The 24,354-nt window shown below is 46.6% G+C and overlaps 1 protein-coding gene across 3 annotated transcripts in view; it reads right to left on the minus strand.

The window, feature by feature from the left end:
* CORO7 (coronin 7) overlaps positions 1-24,354 on the minus strand; it is a 105,131-nt gene that overhangs the window by 57,727 nt on the left and 23,050 nt on the right. For all 3 annotated transcript variants that reach the window (XM_020995490.2, XM_020995489.2, XM_020995491.2), the window contains exons 7-9: positions 14,788-14,838; positions 1,853-1,939; positions 987-1,069 (exon numbers count right to left, since the gene is read on the minus strand). In XM_020995490.2, the coding sequence (XP_020851149.1) occupies positions 987-1,069; positions 1,853-1,939; positions 14,788-14,838 (221 nt within the window). The remainder of the gene's footprint in view (positions 1-986; positions 1,070-1,852; positions 1,940-14,787; positions 14,839-24,354) is intronic.

A 24,354-nucleotide genomic window follows, 5' to 3' on the forward strand; every position in this document is an offset into this window, starting at 1 on the left:
ACCCCTTTGTCTTTGCTTACACTGTTTCCCCTACCTTCCCACCCCCCACCCCTACTCACTCACACTTTCTCCTTCCCCTCTCCTCTCCAAATGCTACTCATTGCATCAAAGCTTGCCTCAAGCTCCAGCCTCTCTAGGCCATCTTTTTTTTAGCTCTTCCAGCCTGTATTCATCATTCTGCCTAATGAATTCCTACCCCTTCTTCAATGTCCACTTCAAATCTCCCTTTTCTATGAAGCCTCCCCTGATCCTGCCAGTTGGTAATGATCCTTGCTAACTTTAAACGTAGACAGGACCACATGATTTAGTTCTTAATTGCTAGCCAGCTCCTCCTAGGAGATTCACTTGTATTCACTCCTAGGAGGCAAGGACCACGAATAACCCTCACCAGGCTGCCAGCATTTATACACTGCTGATAAAGAACTCATTGATCAATGTTGACCCAAACAGAGACACTAAGGGCTGGGGGATGGTGGAAAGTCAGCTTCTAACCATCCCAGGATATTTGATACAGAGCTGGAAGGGGCTGTAAAGTTCATCTAGTCCAACCCCTTCACTGGAAAATGAGGACCAAAAAAATTAAAAGACTTGCAAAAGGTCCTCAAAGTGTCATAGGTAGGGCAAGGAACAAAGCCAGCACCTGAGCCCACGTCTACACCGTGCCACTCCACACCATGTCCTAGAGTGGATGCAGATCAAACCACCACCACCAGCTCAACCAGGTCCTGAGCCACCCTCTATTGACTTCCCAGTGAAAACCTTCAAAAGCCTTGCCCCCTGATGAGACCCCCTCCTCAGCCAGGGTGTTCCCTGGGGTATTGAAGCCACTGGTATTTCTGTTCAAATATTTGGGATGGAGCCCCCAGCTTTCTTCCTCACTCCCCACCCCCAAGCATTGCCATGAAGATGTCTCCTTGACCCCCTGCTCCCACCACACATCCTGAGCACACTTATACCCATATTCCAGGGAACACAGAAGCTCCTACCCTGGGGAAGTGTTGAGGGTGAAGGAGGTGAGGGCGCAGGAGAAGCAGCGAGTGTCCCACAGCTTTACTTCGTGCTCACGCATCTACAACAAGAGATTAAGGGGTTCAGAGAGTCAGCTGTTTTGACCTAGGGCTCTGAAGGGTTCCTTCCAGATCCCTTACCCTCAGGCCAGCAAAGTCTATCACCCAGGGAGAGAAGTTTTGTGTTCAGAGTTACTCTGCTCACTCCCTCACAAATAGCATTAAAGGAAGGAAGGTCCTTCAAGGAAGCAGGCTGTGAGGTGGGGTGGAGTGCGAGCATGAAATGGACAGGGAGTGTTTCCTTCCCTACTAATCCCTCACAACAGCATCCCCTCCTCCTTGACTTGAATTGTCACCCCAGACTCCTTGTCCTCAGCAGGGGCTGGCCATGGTTCCTAGGGTCAGGGTTAGCTATTCCAAATGGAATTTGTTGATTTCGGCAGCTGGGTCCCTTGGGGGCTCTGAGACCTGGCTATGTGACTGTGGCCGTATATGGGCACATTTGGGGCAAGGCATGCCTGGCTCCACCCATTCCCTGGACAGACGGGTGACCCCTCTGAGCTCATGCTGGCCCTGCCCATCTTTGACACCCCTCAGGCCACCAAGAGAGAGGGATTTCTTCCTCCCTCTTCCCCCCAAAACACATACATACATAATGTTATGGTAATTAGATTGCCTCCTCAAATAAGGTTACCACAATGCCAAGAAAGGCTAATTATTTAGGCTTAGATGAATGTGCATATGCACCACCCAGACTTGGGCTGCAGACCCCCTCCCCACACAAGGGGCTCTGGCCTCCTCGGGTTGAGCTCTGCTGACCAGTTCTTTCCCTCAAGTCACCATACCTGGTTTAATCCAGTAGACAGAAGATGCTCCCGGGAGTTGGTCCACACCAGTCGGCTGTCCCTGTGGTTCTCGTGGCCCTGGGTGCTCTGAAAGAGAAGGTCCAGTTGGGAAGAAATGATAAACCTGCCTATTTTCCCAAAACACAGGACTGGGTAGCCCTTCCTGGAGACCAGGGGATGGGGTGAGCAAAGCAGAGAATCCTTCCTAATGAAGGGCAGCCATCAACCTAATAATAACAACATCACACATTTCTATTGGTGCTTTAAGATTTACAAAATGCATTCCTTAAAACATCCCTTTGGGTATAGATCATGCAAATATCACAATCCCATTTTGCAGATGAAGAAACTAAGACTCAGTAAAGTGACTTGACTTATCCAAGATCAATCCAATCCAATCCAATCCACATTTGTTGAGTGCTTAGGGTGAGAGTGAGGATCTGAACCTAGGGATTTTTCCTGACTTCAAGTTCATGGCTGCTTAACCCAGCCTCTGACTAAAAAAATGAGGGGCCTCAGGGATAAAGCCTGGGGTGGGTAGGGGGAGGGGAGGAACCAAGACACTAGAGTTTCTAGTTATAATGTAAAGATAACTCCCAATTCTTTTTGGCACAGTCCCAGACCACCCTTTCTCCCTATGCCTTGCCTCTTGATTAGGGATGGGGTGAATGACTCATAGACCAATCTGGCCATGACCCAGAGGCAGGAGTATGGCTCCCCAGACCTTCCCTTTCCCTTGTAAAAGGCTGATTGGGAACTCAGGTGCTAGGGCATAAAAATGCTATCCTCCTCTTCCTACCTAGCAAAGCCTCATCTAGATATGCAGAGAGATAAGCAAAGTTCCTTGAAAAGGACTGAAAACAGGGCAGAGGCCAACTGGGCCCTGACCCTAGGGCCTGTAGCCAGGACAAGGACTGCCAGGCAATGAGTAAGGCAAGTAGGAGGTGGGGAAAAATGAATGTTGTTGAGAGAGGACAGGAGAAAAAACACCATCTGTTATTCCCTTCATGCTCTTAAATGGAGCAATGTACCCTAAATCTCACTTTCTGGGGAACCTATTCTCCCCTTGTCATCCAGCCCCTTCTGGGGAGAGTAGTTTTAGCTACTCTCTCCCTAAGTGACAGATGTGCTGACAGTTATGGGCCCTAAGATAGGAAGAACTCATCAGGGCCTGGAGTTTGAGGGCTGGTGCCAATCTGAGAGCACGTAATAAAGCTTTGGGTCATACTACACACCCAATCCCAATGTTCTTAGCTCCTTCATCCTTCACGCCTCCCCAAGATAGAAGGCTCAGAGCACCCTGGAAAGAGATGGAGATAGAGATAAAAGGAGAAAATGAGAAAGATCCTTTTAATGACTGTCTCAAAGTATCCGCCATTGGGAAGGATGTGTAGGAGTAAGGAAACCAGCTTAATACTAAGGAAAGAATTGAGGACAGGAAGGCATCTGCTTTGTAGAGGCAGGGGTCAGCATATTGATGGTGGTATGTTTGATGCCAAAACTCTGCAGGATGATGTCACCTGGGAGCCTGAAAACACAGATGCTCTCACGGGGTTCAATATCCTCTCCAGAAGGCCAACAAGTATTCTCCCGGCTGAGTACGAAGAACCCACTCACTAAAGCTGCAATGGCATCTGGGACCAGGTGTCTATTCCAACGCCCCCCTGCCGCCCCCTGCTGCCTCTGCTGAGAGCCAGCTTTCCAACTTCCCTCTGCCTGAAAGCTCAAATTTCAAGGTTCCTTCTCCCCTTTCCTGTGCTCCCAAGAAGGCCTGGGTTCCAGTTCAAATTTTGCCACATACTAGCTGTATGAGCTAACTTCTTGGAGCCTTGATTTCCTCTATGAAATGTGGGCAACTGGTAACTCGGTTACGATAACATGATAGAACCTGAGTCACAGAGAGTCATAACATTTCAGGGCTGTAAAGGACCTCAGAGTTCTTATTTTGTTCAACCTCCTCATTTTATAGAGCAGGAAATGGAGGCTCACCAAAAGTCATGGAATAAATTTGTGGCAGGTCAAGGACAAGAACTCTGACACTGTGGCTGGGGTTGGGTGGGGTACTCCTTCTAAGTCAAATGGCTTCATGAATTGGAAGGCCTGGTTGAGGCCCTACCCCACTCACGGATCCCCTCCACAATACTCATGACAGCTCTGCATCAAACTCTTCAGTGACAAGGAACCATTGTCTTCCGAGGCAGGCCATACTACTTTGGTGCAAACAATTAGTAGGAAATTCTTCCTTCCTCACACTGGGTCAAAATCTTTCTCCTTGTGATTTCCATTCATCAATGTCCTTCCAGGTCTAGATCCTGAGATGCTATGAATGTGACACAGATCAGTTTTGGATGGGGATGGGATGGACAGGTGGGTGAGTATAGAAAAAGCAGAAAGTGATATGGCCTCTAGGAAGCCTACGGCATCAGGGTTCACTGGTGATGGGATAACATTAGGACTTGAGGTACCTAGAACAAGAAAAGGAGGGAGGCCAAAGAGAGAAGGCAGAGGGGTCTGAAAAGAGAATAGAAAGGATGCCAGGGGCAAATTCTGTCTATTTTACAACTTTGTCCAGGGCCAGCCATGGAGACAGGGCATGATGCCAGGCTGTGTGGTGTCCCTGGAGAAGGCAGAGAAGAAGTGCCCTCCTTCAGTACTCCACTTAGGGTCAGGGAGCTGCCAGTTGGGAGACTTCAGGAAAACCAGACTGACAGAGGAGAAGATTTCACACCACAGCCTTGTCTCCCCCATACAACCCCAGAAAGGAGCTGTGCTGAGGCAGGGGAGAACTGAGGGGGGCACAACAGGAGGAGAAGAAGGAAATATGAACAGATCCCTCCCAGTCACCCGGGCCCCTGGAGCCTGAGAGCGTGGACTCTGTTACCAAAAATAGCTCACCCCAAACTGTGGCCAGCTTCCTCTGTGCTTCCCACGATCTCCTTGGGAACAAGGAAAGCAGGCAGCCCAGCTTCAAGCATGGAAGTTGATGATCTGCAAGTCCTCTCCCCTTCCCCCCGACCCCCGCTAAGCCTGACCCCAGCGTGGGAGACACTGCCCCTCTCATCCCCCCCAAGAGGGACAATCTGAAACAGCTTGATGTCATTCAAAGGGTCTTTTCTCACCATTCCCTTCCCTCCTTGACTTAACCCAACACAGGAAGTTCGAGCTGAAGCCTGAGAACCAAGCCCCCAAAGCAGCTCTCCCCAGAGAAGTCATGCCTGGAGGTCACCAAGGGGCCCAGAGGAAAGCTGGCAAAATGTCAGCTTCATCCTAAGCAGAACAGGTGGCCACCCAGGAGGACCACCAAGGAGGGGGCATTGTCAGGGGCCTAACATCTAAGGCCTAATTAGAGCTTACTTCCCTTTGTTGTAGGTCCCTATGTGGCACAGAGTCAGAGAACCTGAATTCAAATCTTGACTAGGTCACTTGGGTGACCTTGGATGAGCTACATAATCTCTCTGGGCCTCAGTTCTTCCTCTATAAAATGAGGACTAAATGGATTTGAAAGTCCCTTTGAGGTTCTATGATCTTTGAGAGCAGCATGGTGTGGTAGAAAAGGCATCAGATTTGAACTTCTGTGTTTAAGCCCTGGCCCTGCTATTTTCTTCCAAGCACTTTTTCTCCCAACCTTTTCTGCAAGGCAGGTAGGGCAGGCATTACTATCCCCATTTCACAGAGGAGGACCCTGAAGCTCACAGTATTTAAGTGATTTAACCAGAGTCACAAACCTAGTTAAGTGGCAGAGCTCATGTGCTCTCCCCAGACCACGCTCCCTCTCCAGGAAGCCAGGCCCAGGCACTAGGAAGAGAAGAAAGGGTCATCCCCCACTGTACTCAAAGCCACCCCAGGCCCACACTCACACCATCTCTCTCTCCTGCTTGCTCACACATACACTCCCACGCTTTCTGAGACATATATTCACACTGTCCTCCTTCCTAAATCACTGGAGTGGAGAGAGGCCCACATTAACCTGCCTCCCTACCAAAAGGAAGAAACCAAATTCAAGTTTTTTAAAAAGGAAATTATTCCTCCCTGACTTATAAAAAATCCAAAAGAGGAAGAGCCTGTCTATTTAAGCCCTTATAATACTTTACCCCCCTTAACTCCCTGCTTCCCTCCCTGACGGAAAAGAAGGAAATAAGGACAGAACTCAGGGCACAGGGGCTAGGGATCTGAGGCTGTGGTTGGCACCCTGGCCAAAAGCCACAGGAGAAGATGGAAACAGCTTGGCCTGCTCACCAGACCCGTCCCCCCCCCCTCCCAGTGCAAAGTCTCTATTGAAAACTGCCCTTTCCCCTCATTTAGCAAGGCAGCAGCCCCAGATCAAAGCTCCTCCCTCAACACCACCCCAAGTCACAGAAGTCCGAGAAGGACTGCCCTGAGGCCAGGCCAGGGGTCTCCCAGGAGGCCAGAAAAGCAATATCTGGATGGGTTTCACCCAGCTGGCTGCTGTTTCCCCACTTCTAATGAGTACCAACAGGAAGCCAACCCCCGATACCTTCATGCCCCCCTTCTTTTGTCCCTCTCACACACACCTAGACCATCATGCAAAGGCCAGCCTGGCCCCACCTGGGGCTCTCCAACCAGCTCCCTTGGGAGTCAGCACACAGGCCAGGGCTCCCAGCCCCCCGAGCCCAGCTGGAGCTTTCTTGGGCGCATAGCAGGCATTCCAACTATAGATCAGTCAAATCCCCCGCTAGGTCTCCATAGTAACATTTCCTGTGTGTGGCAAACCAGGGCTCAAAGGAAAAGCTGCTTAGTGGGTAAAGTCCGTGAGGCTCCATCCTTGGGATGGGAGGCTTGGGGAAGAGGGGAGATAGGGGAACACCACAGGGAAATAGGGAAGTATATGTGCCCAGTGCTCCCAAGCACCAGGGAAGAACTTACATGGCAACAAAAAGGCACTAGAAGGTCTGGGGCAGACCTGGGTATTGGGGCAGAAAACAGGTGCCACGCGCAAACCCGCTACTCATAGCCTGAGGCCATCTACTAGGAAGGTGGTATAACATAATAAAAATGAGATCCCTGAACAGGGAGTCAGGAGATCTGGGTTCAAGTGCTGACTCAACCACTTACTAGACTTGTGATTTTGAATAAATCACTTTCTCTGTGCCTCAGTTTCCTCATCTGAAAAATGAGGGGCGAGGGGGAATAGGCTGGATTTGATAGCTTCTGCAGTCCCTTCTAGTTCTAAAGGGCATGGCTGAAATGTTCTTTGGTGCCTTCTGGTTCTCATAGCCTATGACTCCAAACAATGGAGGCCAGAAAGGTGAGGAAGGGGAAAGTGTCTCCTCAGAGACAGAAACCTAGGAGAAGGCTCTGTGACACAGGATTCCTGCTGATTCTGGCCACCCCCAAACCCCAAAGAGAATCCAGGAGGCTCCCTCAGTCCCTAAAGGTAGCAAGCAATCAGCAATATGGAAAACAGAGTTAGGACATGAATTCCAGGTCCCAGGATGTCCCTTTCTCCCCATCTCCGGAAAGCAGCGACTGCAGCAGCAGACATACAACAGTAGACTTGGGAGCCATAGGCCTCAGATCTAAAGCCAGTGACTTTGCCACTTACAGGGGTAGGGGCCTAGGCAAGTCACTAAACTTCAGTTTCCCTCTTTGTAAAACGGACCAATCATACCTGTGCTACCCGTCAGGAGGTAGAGGTGAGGAAAGGAGCAGTGCCTACATTTAGGGTTAAAAGGCTGACTCATGACCTTGGGCAAGTTGCTGGACCCCTGCCTCTGTGTCCCTATTTGTAAAATGACAATGACAACCATCACAGCAGCTCCATCACAAGGCTGCTGTGAGGCTCATAAGGTTTTTGTGGCTATGGTACTTTACAAACATGATTGACCACTGCCTCTTCAGCAGTTAACGTTGATTATTATACTAATAAAAGCACAATGCATACACGAGGTATCATTCCTATCATCCTTCTACAAAACAGTGGCTGAGCCAGGGGAGAACGCTCCGTCAAGCCCAAGGGTTTCACCTCTGTCTGAGGCCCTCACCACCAAGAGTCCTGGGGAGTAACACCACCTCAGTAATCCTTGGAGATGTGCCACTTTCTGACCTTCTCAAAGGCTCGCATCTCTGTTTTTTCAATTGGACTTGACAACGATACCTGGGAAGCAGGGAGGCAGGAGCCAGGGAGGCTCAAATGAAGTAATACGGGACAAGTATCTGACCAACTTTAATGCTGTAAACCTAACGCCGGAGCCATTATCTCTGTTCCCATTTGAAAGAGGAAGAAACTAAGGCCCAAAGAGCTTACATGACTTTGCCAAGGTCATAACACTTAACTAGTGGTAAGGAAAGAACGTGGTGGAGTGGTCACTGTGCTGGCTTTGCGGTCAGATGACTTGGGTTCAAATCCTGGCTCTACCACTTATATACACTTATGTGTCATATTGGGTAGGTCACTTAATTTCATCTATAAATTACAGGATTAAGTGGCCTCCTGATCTGGGGTTCTATGCACTCATCTCCAAACTACTGGCATCGGGCTTTTCCCACTAGATTGCTCTGAAAATCACCTACTAGATCACCACCTTATCACTTGGCTCCTCAGCCTGCAACAGGAAAGGCCTTGGTGCCCTCCATCCCAGCCCCTTCATAGCCCAGCAAAGACGGACTAGCCCTCCACAAAAAGCCTTTTCAAGTTTCCATTGTTAAGTGCCACAGGTAGAGAGGTGATGGTGAGCCCAACTGGTGGCAACACTGGGATCCTAGACATTCCCAGCTCCAGCTACTATACCAGGACCAATGAGGGCTGAGTTCTCAGCCCCAACTTCCTAGGGGAGGACCACTACATGAGCACTTTCCAGGGGCACTCTGCCTGCAATTGAAGTTCAATGGCCCTGAAGTGCAGCCCTCATTCTGATGCCCAAACCCAACCTTATGGGCCCATCTCAGAGATGGAGAGAGGAATCAACCTTTTGTTTTTAATTAGATTTGTGATTTCGTCAGTGTAAGGAACTCTCACTATCAATGGAGATGGGCAACTGGGCCCTACTTTAATCGTCTTAAAGAATGACTGGGGGCACCAAGAGGTCAGATGACTTGTCTAGGGACACAAAGCCAGTAGGTGCAGAAACAGGACTTGAACTGTTCTTCCTGACTCTTAGGCCAGTTCTTGAGCCATTACACCAGACTACCTCTTGAGGAGGGCTCTTTTAAATCAAGCCTTCCCCTAGAGAGGTCTCAGCTAGGCTCTAACTAAAGCTAGGCTATGCAGTAGGAACCTGGAAGGCACCCTAATACAGTAAACAGAATGTAGAACTGAGAGTCAAAGGACCTAGGTTTTAGTCTGAGGTCCACTCCCATCCCTTCCTAGATTGTATGACTGGGCAAGTCATTTAAACTCTGAGCCTTAGTTTATCTAAAAAATAAAAGAAAGAAAAGAAAAATGAACTAAATAACCTTGAGAGTTCTTTCCCAGGTTTTAAGGTCCCTCCCAGCTCTGTTCATGTTCTATGACCTGTGGTCCAATCTATTATTCTGACATTCTATTATTCTAACCCAAGGATGGAAAGAAGCAGATGTATAACACAGAATACAATCAGTGGCAGATGCCCCAGAAATGCCTGGGGATGGAGACTGATGTCTCCTATCTTTCCCCAAAAGGCTTATTAGTGGGAGAGGGAGGAGAGTGGGATTTGTCAACCTCTAGGCCAAGACAACTTTCTCCTATGACTCCCTTAATTTCTCCCCAAAGCCATTCCAAGCCCTGACTATGTAAGTGAGTATGCATTGGGAGATTCTCGTGAGAACACCCTCCCTGTGAGGCCCCTCTCCCCCACATCAGGCCCCTACATCACTCGCATGCTGAAGCTGGCCAATGCTTCCTAATGGAAGCCAGGTGTGGGCCAGATGCCACGACCGGAAGTGGGGGCAGGGCTGGTGGGGAGGGGTAGTATTCCAGTCCTCTGCTACAGTTCAGAGTCTCTCTCCTCCCCTCCCACCCCCCAACATACACAGACACACGGACACAGACACACGGATGGACACACACACACACACACACACACACACACACACACACACACACACACTTAACAGGAACCCATTAAGAAAGCACTGGGCACAGCCCTTACCCATTCCCCAGTAAGGTGTGAGGCAGAGGTCAGGTAAGAGGAATGAATCCTTCTAAATCCACATTCCTCAGGCCCTTTCCCCCACTTCAGAGAGGAGCTCAAATCGCTCTGTCAACAGTAATTTCTTCCCCACCATTGTCTCTCAGGGGGCTTGGAGACCCCTACCATTTTCTCTATAGGGTGGAGGAGGAAGAGAAACAAATTCAGGTGCAGAAAGGATGAAGCATCTGGCTCAGGTGCATGACTCAGTCAGGCAGTGGTTCTAGAACCTTAGAATCCAGGCTCTGATTGACCCCAGTAAATCTTGCCTCTGATGCTTCTACTCTTTGTGTGACCTCAGGCAGGACATAAGCTTCCTGGGCCTTTTATCCTGGCCTATAAAGGGAGGGGGCTGGACTAGATGGTTTCTTAGGTCCCCTTCAGCTCTAGCTCCCTTCTGGTCTCCACTATATCCTGATACTATAGGACACCTGGGGCTGGCCTTTAGAGGGACTCCTTCAGGAGATAAGGGAACCCCCTCTGAAAGAAGTGCAGGCCAGCCTACACTGGAGAGACAAGACATAACTCTGTCTGTGGGCAAAGACCCTCGGACGTATCCTGCACTCAAGTGGGGCTGGGGTGCTTGTGCAGATCAGCTTTTTACAGGTTAATTTTTTATGGGGGGGGGTACTAGGGAGAGGTGGGGTAGGGAGTAGTAGAGGGTGGGAATTTTTACATCTCAACTTCCCTGTATGTGATCTGAGGACATCTGAGCTGCAGCTCCCCATCTCTGGTGAGCCAGAGGAACTGGTTCTTGATGACAGATTTGTAGGCCACAAGAACTATCAGTAGGAAACTCCCTCCCCTGCCCCCTGCCAGCCTTCAAGGGCCTGGCTTTCTCTCTTTTCTAGGTACCTAGCCTATCTCATTCCTGAAAAGCTTTTCCCCCATCAGCTAGCCTTGTGACCCTCTCAATTCCAACTTCTTCCTGTGGTTTCTAAGGTCAGAATCCCTTCTCTCCCCATAACCCACTACACTGCCACAAACAGGCTTCTCAGATCCTGTGTCTGCCAGGTCCTACCACCTCCCAAAGTTTCCATCTGCCCCTAGCTCTTCATAGTCAGAAAAACAGAATGGTAAAGTCAGCAAAATCTGTCTTTGGGAGATCCCTACTCCTGCACATATGTACCCTGTACTACACCCTGAAGAGCACATTCAGCTATCCAGCAGTTAAGTCCCTTTAACGGTATTTGCTGATAATGGATGGCTTAAGGCAATGTGGCCCCAGTAGCGTTTGTGGAACCCTGGTGTTCTGTATAACATCACGAGGGCTTCCATGAACAGTTGTCAATGCTAATATTTTCCCACTGAAAATATTAAAAGACACATGTATAAAGACACTCAATACATGCTAAAATATTTCAGCATGAAAATAGGCTTAATTTTCCTCAGTTTTCTCCTCCCTCCCCGAAAAAAAAAATTTCCCCCTCTTTCACCCCTAGACTTTGTTCCAAGGATATGTCAAAACCCCAGACCTGGAATTACCACTTATGGAAAGCGCTCTTGTAAACCTTAAGGCCACTAAATAAATGTGAGTTGTTATTATGACTTATGTCAATATATTTCAAGTCCAAAAGTTTCCATGGTCGAATGAGTCTGATAAATGCTGAGTGAAGGCGTTACTACTCCCACGGTATCTGCATTTAGCATCAGACTCGAAGATGGGATATGATAAGGCTTGACAATTTAGATGAAAAAGGTCTGAGGGTTGGAGTTACAAGTAAACTTCGACAGGGCAGGCCAAAAGGCTAACATGATCTTACGTGGACTGCTGGGCCTTGTTCTGACAAAGAAGGTCACAGTGAGAGTCCCACTCTGCCTGGCCCTAGTCCAACCACATCCAGAGTAGTGTGTTCAGAATGGGACATGACATTTTAAGAAGAACACAGACGAGGGGGCTGAAAATCATCTCTTATGAGAATCTATAGAAAGAACTGGTAGTGATTAGCCTGAAGAAGAGAAAAGACTGAGAAGCACATTATGGAAGCATTGGGAAGACTGTCATACACAAGAGGGATTAAAACCGTTCTGCTCAGTCAGGAGGCAGAACTACCAGCAGCAATGGATGGGAGATGCAAAAAGGACAGATTTAGGTTTGATGTCAGGAAAAACTTCCCAACAATTAGTGCCAGCCAAGAGGGGGATGAGCTGCCTTGGGAGGCAACGGGCTGCTTTTCGTGAAGGCCTTAAATAGGAGGCTGGATAACCACTTATCTATCTGTGAGCACGGGATTTGTGGTTAGAGAAGCTGAGCTTGATTCTGCCTGTCATTTCTTGTGTGACTCTGGCCAATCATTTCTGCCCTCTGATTTCCATTTTTTCACCCATAAGATGTGGGGATTGGACTAGATCAGCAGTATCAAACTCAAATAGAAATGGGGGCCGCTAAATCACACATCAGGATCCTTGCAGTCTGTATACTGACTTAGTTTTAAAATGTAACATTATCTATGTTTCCTTGTATGTTGATGTATTTTGTTAAGTCTTTCCCAATTACCTTTGAGTCTGGTTGGGGCCACCCTTGGGAGGAGGCCGCACGCTCAATGTCTCTGGACCAGGTGACCTCTCTGACTCTAGCAGAAGCTCCTGTCAGGCATAGTTGTGTTGGATGACCTGAAGGCCTCTTCCCACTGAGAGTCTAGGGTACCCAACTTGTGCCAAATTTACTGGAAGGGCCTCTCTTGGGCAAATGGGGCTTTTATCTGCATCCTTACAGGCTCATCATTTGTCAAGGAGTTGGATATGAGGTCGGTGCTGGGACTGAGTAAGCCTGGGGCAGGATTATTAAAGTGCCAAATGCTCTTGGCAGGGAGGTGATGGTGTCAGAATCACTGCTGGAAAAGTCAGCTCATGTCTCTGAAGGCTCAGCTGGCCCAGGGTAAGTGGCTACAGACACATCTGTTCTCCCACTCAAACAGGCCTGCCAACAGCCTGGTTCACAGCCTGCTCTCTGGGGGCAGTCACCCTGCTCTGACCCCCCAGGGCTCCTGGGCTCGCCAGCCTGGCTCCAGGGAGTCAGGAAGACTTCAGAAGAAAAACAAAAGGCTAAAATGGGAGGGGGAGGGAGGTAAATTGAGGCTGGCCAAGAAAAGAAAGGCAGCTCTAGCCAGCACTGACCCTATAGGGAAATTAGGCAAAATGAAGTTTTGGACTTTTAATGTGTCCTTCCTCCTCATCATCACTGTTCATATTTTGACAGGACTTTGGTCACTTTCTTTATGCTAACCCTATGAGGTGAAGAGTACAAACCTCACTATTTCCATTATACAGATGAAGAAACTGAATCTCAGAGAGATGATGTGTCCACAATTACAAATCTGGGGTCTTTTGATTCCTAGAGCAGTGTTTCCATCTGATCACTGCAGTGAGTCCTCAAATGCACAACCACCAGCAAGGGTCGTCCCAGCCCTCCCTGTGCTGAACGCTGAGCCCTTGTTCTCCTGACGGAGCCCGGCAGTCTCCTATCATCTGGCAGACCTGCTCTTCCCTGGGCCAGGCCCGCCCTGGCTGGCACCCACAATGCAGTTGTACTCCACAGCCCTCAGGGCCGCCCCAGGCTGACGTGGATAGTTCTCCCTCTGCTGACATGCCCTCTGCTTGTTACTGCCTGAGCTATCTGGCTTAGGTGTAAGTGCCAGGAGGGTTATGACCACACTGGTAGGTACAAGACGGTTGGCAGACAAACACCTCCAGGGCAGAGGCCACTTGGGGGAGGGGCTTTCATGCCACAGGCATAGAAGGGAGGCAAAAAGTGATTAGCACAGTGTCTGGCATACAGAAAGTGCTCAGTAAATGCTTCTTGATTGACTGACTGACCTAGGTTCAAATCCAGCCTCTCCCTGTGTGACTTTGAGCAAATGACTTAACCTTTGTGGGTCTCAGTTTCCTCATCTAAAATAAGGCAGCTGGATTAGATGGCCTCTGACAGCCCGTCTGCCTTTACAGCTATGATTACATAAGGGGCAGAGGTGAAGGTTAAGAATTTAGAAAGGTCTGGGGACAAATGTCATGGATTTGTTTTGGTTTGTTCCTTTCCAAGCTCTCCCCATCCCCAAGACTGTACTAAGGGGACAAGAAGAAGAGAAGAGAAAGTCAGCATTTAAATTAGCTTTTCAAGCCACAGGAAACAGCTAATGATAGCATTTAGACAGCCATGCTAGAGGTGGTGCCCCACCCCGTGGTTAAGGTTTGTACATGGGATCAGGCTTGTTATTACTTGCTTCCCAGAAATGGCTTCTAACCACTGTCACCTAACGGTCAGGGTGACACCAGCTCACCTCCTCCACCTGAGCCACTGCCCCTGTGGCAGCACAGAGCATCTGGGAAGTGACATCCAAGCCCTTCCCAGCAGCTCCACTCAGCCACAGAGGCCCCTGCACCAAAGCCACGGTAGTGGAAAGAGTATCCACTGCTCCTAATTCTGTACCCAGACCAATGAGTAAAAGTTGCTGAAAGACAGATTTAAGTTCAATATGACAAAATCATTTCCTCATCTGAGCTACCTAAAAGGGGAACTGGCTGCTGGCTTCCCCCAATTTCAGCAGAGGCTTGGAGATGTTAATGAACGGGTTCCTGTTTAGGTATAGTCTAAACCAGACTGCCATTTACATTCCTTTTGACTGAGATTATAGAGTTTTATGCGTCTGACATCAGAGGACCTGGGTCTTGAATCCCTGCTCTGCTCACTAAGTGTTCTGGACCAAGTTACAACCTCTCTGGGCCTCAGTTTCTTCACCTATATAATGAGGATGTACTAGGACCCTTAAGTGCCTTCCAGTTCTATCTCTGGCATCATCCTTATATACATACCTGAGACACAGTGGGCTTTGTTCTGGGATCAAAGATCCGTAGCTCCTTGTCCTAGAAAAGACAAAGGAGAAGAAATCAGTGTTGTCACCACATCTTAGGAAAACAAGAGTGACCAGGCTCTCTTTTCAGCAGGCCTAAGAGCCCAGTATAGTAATCCTTGGTCCTTACTTAAGAGTTAGTACCAACTAGGAACACAGCAGAGCTTTGCTCATCTAGGAGCCATATGAAGGTTGGGGGTGATAAGACAGAAGAAAGGCCAATCACAAAATGGAGTTGGTCTGGTGCCAGAATTGAGAAAACCAATCGGATTCTATCTCATGAACTGGCTCCGTCTTCTGCTGCCACATGTATCATCCTCCATCTTCTTGTTTTTCTGCAAATCATCCATAGGAAACTAGATGGTATAAGCCATCTATTGTTTTATAGAGGCAGGTGGATGCAATTAAGCAGCATCTTCCAATTCTGGGAAAGGAAAGTCCTCAGAACCCATTCAACTTCTCCTAAGCTGACTAAAATTCACTCTTCCTCCCTCCCAACTTGGAAAGCTTCCAATCCTTTCTCCAATTAGAAATCAGATTACTTACTTTTGTATCCCGGTTTGTTTCCTGTTAATTGTTTTCTTTCAATTAATTGGTCTTACTTGATTGTTTCTAATACATAAAAATCTGTAACCTCCCGTTATTCATAGTCTTTGGATTGACCAAAGAATCCAGCTTACAAATTGCATAGTTCAGATTGTTTCCTTAGTTATTATAAATTATCTGCCATAGGGGTCAGGCACTGATGCCTCTCTAGCCTCAATTCCAGTTTTCTACTGTACTCATACCTCCCTTCTCAATCCCCAGAACCCAGAAGCCAGTCTGTTCCTGCCTCAGGTATCTGATTACCTAGAAAACCTAAAAAGTTGGAAATTAACAACAGAATGAAAAAGAACAAGTGAATGATCCACTCTTCAGTCTTCAATCACACCATTTATGAGTACTTGCTAAGAGTTTAGGTACTCTTCATAGCTCCATAGAGGATCTTTGAGAAGAAGACAAGGCCTCTGCTCTTAGGGAGCCCATTGCCTGGTTGAGGGGACAGTTAGCAAGCATAAAACAATTTTAAAAACAGTTAAATGTGCTTTGTGTGGTATTATTATTGTGTAAAGGAGGATACTCTCTTTTGTGAACTATGGGGATCACCTGAGTATTGGGCTGGATTGTTCAGACTTTTCAAAACAAGAGGAATATTTTCATACTTGTTTCCAATGTCCTTGGTTTTCCTTCGGGGGAATGGGTAGTGGACGAGAAGGATATCTTTATTTTTTCCTTGAGGGGCATGGAGATATACACTGGAGAGTTAACTAACAAGGGATTAAGTAGGAACACTGAGTGGAGCAATTAAAATTTTGGAGTGCCATGTAATAGAGGAGGCTTCTTGATAGGTTAAGAGTGAGCATGGGAATACAGAATGGGAAACTGAAGTCAATCAAAAGCATCCAGGTAAGCAACCCCCAAACTGGCAGAAGTATTCTGATATGGAAGATGATATTCTCTTTTGGACGACTAAGGAACTTGAAACAGTGACATGGGTCTCCTGGCCTAGAAGGGGTCATAAGACAAGCAAGCAAGGCCTGAGAAATTATAGCTAAAGGGAATAGTTTAGGGAATTTTAGTGCCACCTTAGACTAGGTCATCTAGACTAACCCTATTTTACAGATGAAGAAACTAAGGCTGAGAAAGGTTAGAACCAGATAAGTATTCTTTTTTTCACTTTACCTTGAGGTATTATTATATAATTTCCTTATAATAAATATGCTAAAAAGATATTGGGGAAGGGTTGAGGGGAAAGAAAAAAAGAAATGGGTGCCTTAACCAGGTAACTAACTGTAGTGGCAGTACAAAAGAAAGGGGAAAGGTCATTAGGGATTAGGTACTGAAGATCCCTGAACCCTGGGAACCACAAGCAACCTTCGGGCCTAGACCTTCAGGTTGAAATTTAGAGAGCATAGTGTTGAAAGCAGCAAAATCAAAAGCCCTGAAGGTTAAATGCCAAGGTCTCCAATTCAGGGTCTGAGCAGGAGCTGGAATCTCCCCAAAAGGCCCAAGACTAAGGATAAGATACTTATGCTTGCAAACTATAATATGAAGGACTTCAGAGAAAGAAGAGATCAGTGACGGCTGAAGTGTTGAATGGGGACTCCTCTAACACAATAAGTGCTTAATAAATGTTTGTTATTTAGATTTCTGGGAGGGGAGAGGGAAGGAGATGGCAGAGAAAGAGACAGATAGGCAGAGATAGAGTGAGACAGAGACAGAGAATGGCCCAGAGAGTTTTAGAATCCTGAGAAGTTAACTAATCCTCTAGGGTCCCTTTCAACATGAGCATTAACAAAGATACAGAGAAAGGAATGAGAACACCTTGGGAAGGAGGGCAGGGAAGGGAAAAGACTGGCCTGGCAGAAGCAGAGTGTCCATAGTGAAGAATACTGACCGAAGTTTGGATAAGTAGGGCAAGGTAAAATGTGGAGTACTCTGAATGCCAGGTAAGGAGAATTTGCACTAATCTACATAGAACAGCATGTTCCCTAGGTTCTAAGTTCTAAGCTCTGCTTCAAGCCAGCTGTTTAGATGTGTCCCTGAGCAAGACATATGACCTTTCTGAGTGGGTAGCAGGCCTCCGTGTCTTCCTCATCTGTAAAATGTCAGATGGGGTGGACCCCCTATAGTCTCTTCCAGCTGGGTTTTATATTTTAAGGTCCTCTTTAGCTCTAATATTCATGGGATCACAAATTCAGGGCAGGCAGGGGTCTGCAAAGCCATCTAGTCAAACTCCCTCATTTTACAGAAGAGGAAACTGAGGCCCAGAGAGGCTGAATGATTATCCCCAAAGTCATCCACATAATAAGAAGCAGAGGTGGAAATCAAACTCAGATCTCTAACTCTGGTTAACGTCTAAATCTACAGCTCTTTCCATCACACCAGAAAGCCTCTCAGACGCTATGATTTAATGCAAATCCTTGAGAGCAGAAGAATAACATGATAAATGTAGCACCTTTGCTTTACAATTTGTATCCATGCACAAAAATCACACTTTCAGGCTTCACTCATAAGGCCAGGACATCCAGTCTACTGCTGAGATCCTATTAAAAAAAAAAGGAGCTGAGCTCCCGCTCCTAAACAAAAGGCTCCTAATCTGCACAGGAACAGCCTGTTACTAATGGAAGGCTAGGCGGTAACAGCCCCAGCTCCTGCTGTGGCCCACTAAGCCAAGGTTGTCCAAGTAGAGGGGGTGAGCGCTATGGCACTACAAGAACACTGGTTCTCTCCTGGAGCACTATTCTCTGCCCTAACGTGCTCTCATTAACTTGACAGTCATCAGTGGTCCCGTAATTCACATAGCACAGTGGCTAGCAAGCCCCCAGACTCATTTCAAATAATAACACCTGCTGTGCAGCACTTTATAAATCCAAAAGGTTTTCAGAGTTATCTCATTTTTTAATCTTCATTCTTTAAAGTTGGGAGGGGTCCTAAGCCCCATTTTACCGATGAGGAAACCAAGGCCCATGGAGGTCAAGTGCTTTGTCCAAGTTCACACGGCAAGTCGATGGAAGGGCAAAGACAAGAACACAACCAGGCCTCTTTTTCTTTTCACAATAGTCATGCTGTAAAGAAGAATTAGAACCAATAGGAGGAACTACATGAAAGAAGAAACGAAACAGAAGGAAAAAAAAGAGCAAATAGTATGCTTCAAACTCCATAGTTCTTTCTCTGGATGTGGATAGCATTTTCCATCATGAGGCCTTTGGAGATGTCTTAGATCCGTGCATTGCTCAGAAGGGTTAAGTCTATCAATATTAGTTGTTGTACAACATGGTTGTTACTGTGTACAACGTTTTCCTGGTTCCACTCATTTCACTCAGCATCAGTTCATTCAAGTCTTTCCAGGTTTTTCTGAAGTCATCCTGTTCATCATTTCTGATGGCACAATAGTATTCCATTACATTCATATACCACAACTTGTTCAACCATTCCCCAACTGACAGGCATCCCCTCAATTTCCAATTCCTTGCCACCACAGAAAGAGCTGCTATAAATATTTTTGTACATGTGGGTCCTTTTCCCATTTGTATGATCTCTTTGGGATACAGCCCTAGAAGTGCTATTGCTGGATCAAATGGTCTCTTTTTATTTTCTTTTTAACCATTAGTATGGAGTTTATTCTGCTACAATACTGTTTACTTTATAGGAACATAAATTATTCATTTTGTTTTGTAACATTTGTACATTTATGTGTCTTTTTTAAAAAATTTACTTTATTTTTAATTTATGGAATCCAGCCCAGGCTTCTTTTTCTTCCATTGCACCAGGTCTGCCCACCTCATCTCATGGGGTGTGGTAAGCACAGGCCTGCCAAAGGATTTCAGGTAGCCCATGAAAAACGTAGGGTTGCCACTGTGCACTCTCTCCTGTTTCTTATGTGACCCACGGCAACCAACCATCAGCAATCTGTCTCTAGTCTAACCTATCTGTGGCCCTGAAGAAGCTTAGCCTATTTTAATTTTGGCCCTTACATCCTGCCAAGCGGTGTGGGTCTGAGTAAGGCTGTTGCCCTGACCCAAGCATAGGCATCCCAGGTGAGGAAGGCATTTGATCCCCCTTCTACTTCACTGGCTACTCCCAGCCTGGGCTGAGGGCTAGAACAAGGCAGGCAGGTATATGGAGAAAAATCCTACCTAACATCTGACCATTCACAGGGTTAGGGACTGCAAATGACTTCTTGTATGTAGAGCTTCTGTTGGGGTGAAGATGAAGGCCAGGGCGAGAGAGACAGCAACTCCAGAGTCTGTTCCTGAACCCCAGCACTGCCAGGTACCACCTGTGTGACTTTGGACAAATTAACATAACCTCTTCAGGCCTTGGTTTATTTATATATTGAAGGGGTTGATTGAGATGATCTCTGAGGTCCTATTTTCACTATGAACTTGAGCACGAGCTTCCAGTTCTAAATCTCTGACCCTTGGTGATCATCTGCATCCTGCTAGGATCAGATAAATGCCAACTCTCTCTTCTTCAGAGGGTGGAGCTTTTGACAGATTCACCCACATTTTATAATCTGGGAGGTGCTGCCTAAAAAGAACTCTCCACTCCAAAACTGCTCCCTCCCAATCCAACCTCATTATGAGTTTCATGAAATGTCCCCAATAGAGGCTAGTTCTGTTGGGTTAGTAAGACTTCGTCTACCACCTGTGCTCTCCTTAAACACAAAAACCAACCCCTAGGCAGAGAGAGAGAGAGAGAGAGAGAGAGAGAAAGAGTGTGTGTGTGTGTGTGTGTGTGTGTGTGTGTGTGTGTGTGTGTGTAGCTTCCACATTAAGGGATTATCAGTTTATCAGCCATTTACATCCTTTGGGTGACATACAGAGGAGTTCTGATGAAGAGAGTCTTTATAAAGGGATGAACTTTGGACTGTAACTCAGGAGACCTTGTACTTCAATCACAGTTTGTACATCATGTTCCTTTACTATGATACTATTTCTTCACTTGCAAAACAAGAGGCTGGTCATGGAAGATTTATGGGAGGGTATGGACAGAGGGAACAGGTCAAGATGGCAGATATGCACTGTGATCTACATTGCTGAAGGGAGCAGTTACACCTTACTGAAATACTAAAGAAATATTCATGAGGTGAGAGGAAAAATGTATAGTTCAACATTAAGACACATGGTAAAGTCTTCAATAAAGCTTACTAGTCCCAAGGGCACTACAATTGTGTCTATCCAATAGGTATTGCTATTTATTTTCTAAGTGAAGTACCAAAAGAATAAGAATAACAAAAAATAAAAATAAAATAAGGGGACTTAACTTGTCTAGACCTACAGCCACTCTAGAGGCCTAGTTTGAAAGCTACGAAGTACTGAGCCTATATCCGATAATGATGAGCAACACAAGAAGGGTGGAGTGCAATTTCTAAGCCAGGGAACCAAATACTCTGATCATCTGTTCTTGAGCTGTCTGGACTCTAAACCTGACCAGTTAAAACACAATGCAGTACCCCACGCAAGGATTGATGAGGGGAGAGTGACCTCTAGTGGCCACCTTCCACACCAAACCCTCTACAGCGAGGAAACCTTTTCAATGGCCTGGCCTTCTGGTATGAGGGAACGATGGAAATAGAAAAGCCTTCCACGGCATCTGCTGCTTATTTTGCAGATGGGGAGACTAAGGTCTAGAGAAGGCCATGGGAGCAATGGCTCTGATCTGACTGAGGCTAAAATCCCCAAGGCCATGCTGCTGAGTTAGTGGAATAACTGGAACTAGAACCCAGTACCCCATGAGATCTCTGCTCCATTGCTCTTGGCCTTCTTCTCCACTCATGCTCTTAAGTTCAATGAGGGGCACTGATACAAACAGGAAAAAAACAGTACCTGGATAAAACCTCTTTAAAGTCCTTTCCAACACAACGAATGAATGAGAAGGAATTGATTTTAAAATTCTTATCATACGACGTGTCCAACAAAAGAATGGACTGAATTTGGGAAGAATTAAAGTCTCCTCCTAAAAAGTCTTGCAGGTGCCCATCAGTGATGGTGCACAAGAGATTCCTGCTCCAGGTAGGGTCTGAGTTAGATGACCACTGAGGTCCCTTCCAGCTCAGGGGTTCTATGACTCTATTCATGAGTCCACTGACAGTTTATCTTTTCATCTAAACTCCTCAAAGAATGAATCTATTTGTGTATTTGTAGCTCTTCCCAGCACACAGTAGAATCCAGAAGCAAAATGGTGAGAATTTTTGGCCTGGAGTCAGGAGCCTGCCTAAAGGTACACGCCTGTCACAAGCAACACCTGTTGCCACTCTGACATCCCCGGGTGAAGTCCCTGGGATCTACCACTTCAGGTGCTGTCACGTCACGTCAAGCTCAGAAAGGCGACCCAGAGCTTGAGGCGACATTGCAACAACGAGTTTAGTCACCAGAAAGTGACTTCCCTAACCACCCTGAGCCCCAAAACAAAAAAAGGTGGCCAGAGTCCCCCAAAGTGAGAGGCAGTCATCACAACAAACAGAACAAATACAAGTTGCAGGGAAAAGACACATGGCCCTAGGCAGGGCACTGTGCAACTACTAATACTTACTCACATGTCTTTATACGGAATATGCAACTAGTATCTGGGGTTGACAATCAACAAGATGACCAGATCCTCACATTTCTACAGGCTTTCAAGCTGACAAAGTGCTTTACTCACAACAACCCTAAAAGGCAGGTCGGCAGGCATGTGATCGTCCCTGGTTACTCATCCCACATGAGGAAGCTGAAGCACAGAGAAGGTTAGAGATTTGCTCAGGATTACACAGCATGCACCAAAGGTTTGAATTCAAGTTTTCTGATTCTTAGACTATTGCTGTTCCTACTGTATCACACTGCCTCCACACTACCTGTCTGGCATCAACACAGCAAGAGATAGACTGTTTTTGTTGTTCTGTCATTTTTCAGTCATATGTGGCTCTTTGTGACCCCATTTGGGGTTTCCTTGTCAGAGATGATGGAGTGGTTTGCCATTTCCTTCTCCAGCTCATTTTACTGGCAAATGGGGTTAAGTGACTTGCCCAGAGTCACAGAGCCAGTAAGTGTCTGAGGCCAGATCTGAACTCATGAAGATGAGTCTTTCTGGTTCTAAACCCAGTACTCTACCCACTGCACCACCCAGCTGCCCCAACATACAGATATAGAGGCCTCAGTACTTTTGTGCTCAAAACCCTCAATGGCTTCCTATTACCTTCTAAGGAAAGTACAAACTCCTTTCCCTGGTATTCAGGGCCCTCTGCAATTCCAGCTTTAATCTGTAGTGCTCCTGTCCACACGCTACACTCCAGTTAAATGGACTACTTATTATATTCCATTTACTTATTTATTTTTATGTATATTTTTTTAGGCAGCTGGGGTCGAGTGACTTGCCCAGGGTCACACAGCTAGTGTCACCACCTAGTTGCCCCTACTTATTATATCCCATACAACACATTACACCTTCCCACCTCCGCAACTCTGCTAATGATATTTTCTTTATCTGGAATTACTTCTTCTTCTTCCCCGTCCCCACTTAGCATACAGCATGCAATTAACAGAGAGTGCACATATTATCATGCCCACTTCCCAGATGAGGAAAATCCAGCCCAGAGCATTAACATGCCTTTTCCACAGTCAATAAACAATAGACCAGGGACTTGAACCCAGGTCTTCCGAGTATGGTTCAGCGTTCCTTCTACTCAATTGCTGCTGTTCAGTCATTTCAATTGTGTTTGACTCTTCATGACCTCATTTGGGTTTTCTTGGCAAAGATACTGGAGTGGTACGCCATTTCCTTCTCCAAGGAAACTGAGGGAAAGAGGGTTAAGTGACTTTCCCAGGGTCATGCAGTTAGTTATGTCTGAGACCACATGAAGTGGGTACAGAGTACTGAGCTAGGAGACAGGAGACCTATCTATAGAACCCTGGGCAAATCACTTCCATTTCTTGGAGCCTAATTCCCCCCCGCCCCCGCATCTGTAAAACAGGGTGCTGATACTTATCTCCTAGGAAAATATATTGCATTCTGATTAGCTTGACTACTCCCATGGATTTATAGGCAACACACACGGTTCTTGAATGTTAGTCCCAACTAAAGACAACTTTCTCCTCAAAGATTCTCCCAGGCCTAGAACACTCACAGGCTTTAGAACATGAGTTCAGTGCTAACTAAATGCTACCAAATCATCACTAACCAGGTATATTTATGCTCCAACAAAGGGAGGGGAAAATTGAATGTAAACTCCTAGAAGGCAAGGATTGTTTCCTTTTCTCTTGTAGCACCTACCACAGGGCCTTACACATAGCGAGTTCTCTCTTCTGAATTAAGTCTGAATGAAATTACAGGAGAAAAAAATTTAACTAGTATGTAACATCTTAGAAAGATGAAAGATGTATCTTTTTTTTCTAGGGTCACACAGCTAGTAAGTGTCTGAGACTGGATTTGAACTCAGGTCCTCCTGACTCCAGGTCTAGTGCTCTATCCACTGAACCACCTAGCTGCCCCAAAAGATATATATTAAACAAGAATGCCCCTAAAAGCAGAATACCTCAAAAATGAAAATTTCCATCTTTGTGTACAAAAAAATGAAAGGGAAGGCAACTTCTTCCAACAAGATGAATCTCCTCATTCCATCTGGCTGCCCTCAAAGTTAGGCTACACAAAACTCGGTTTCCAGAAAGCTTAGAAAATTGAGCCTTTCTCATTCTGTTACAAAAGTCCTGGGCACAGAAAGGGAGAAATTCCTCCAAGGAGCCTGTTAATGCTTCTAAGTGCTGCCCTTGCCATACCCACTGGCCCTGCACCCTCCACTCTCAATCAAGTGGTGTGTGTATGTGGGGGGTATTTGGCTTCTGAACAGCTTCCACTCCCCCCACCCCAAAGACAAGCCTCAGCCAGGAAGGAAAGGACAGTCTCTCATTCAGCTCTGGAGAAGTGGGGGAAGGTATGGAAGGAAGAGAAGGAAGGGGAAAGGAAGAGAACAGAACAGTTTTCCTGCAGATAAACAAGATTTCACAAGAGA

The sequence above is a fragment of the Phascolarctos cinereus genome, unplaced genomic scaffold (assembly GCF_003287225.1).
Source record: "Phascolarctos cinereus isolate Bilbo 61053 unplaced genomic scaffold, phaCin_HiC Scaffold_4;HRSCAF=312, whole genome shotgun sequence".
Taxonomy (NCBI): Eukaryota; Metazoa; Chordata; class Mammalia; order Diprotodontia; family Phascolarctidae; genus Phascolarctos; species Phascolarctos cinereus.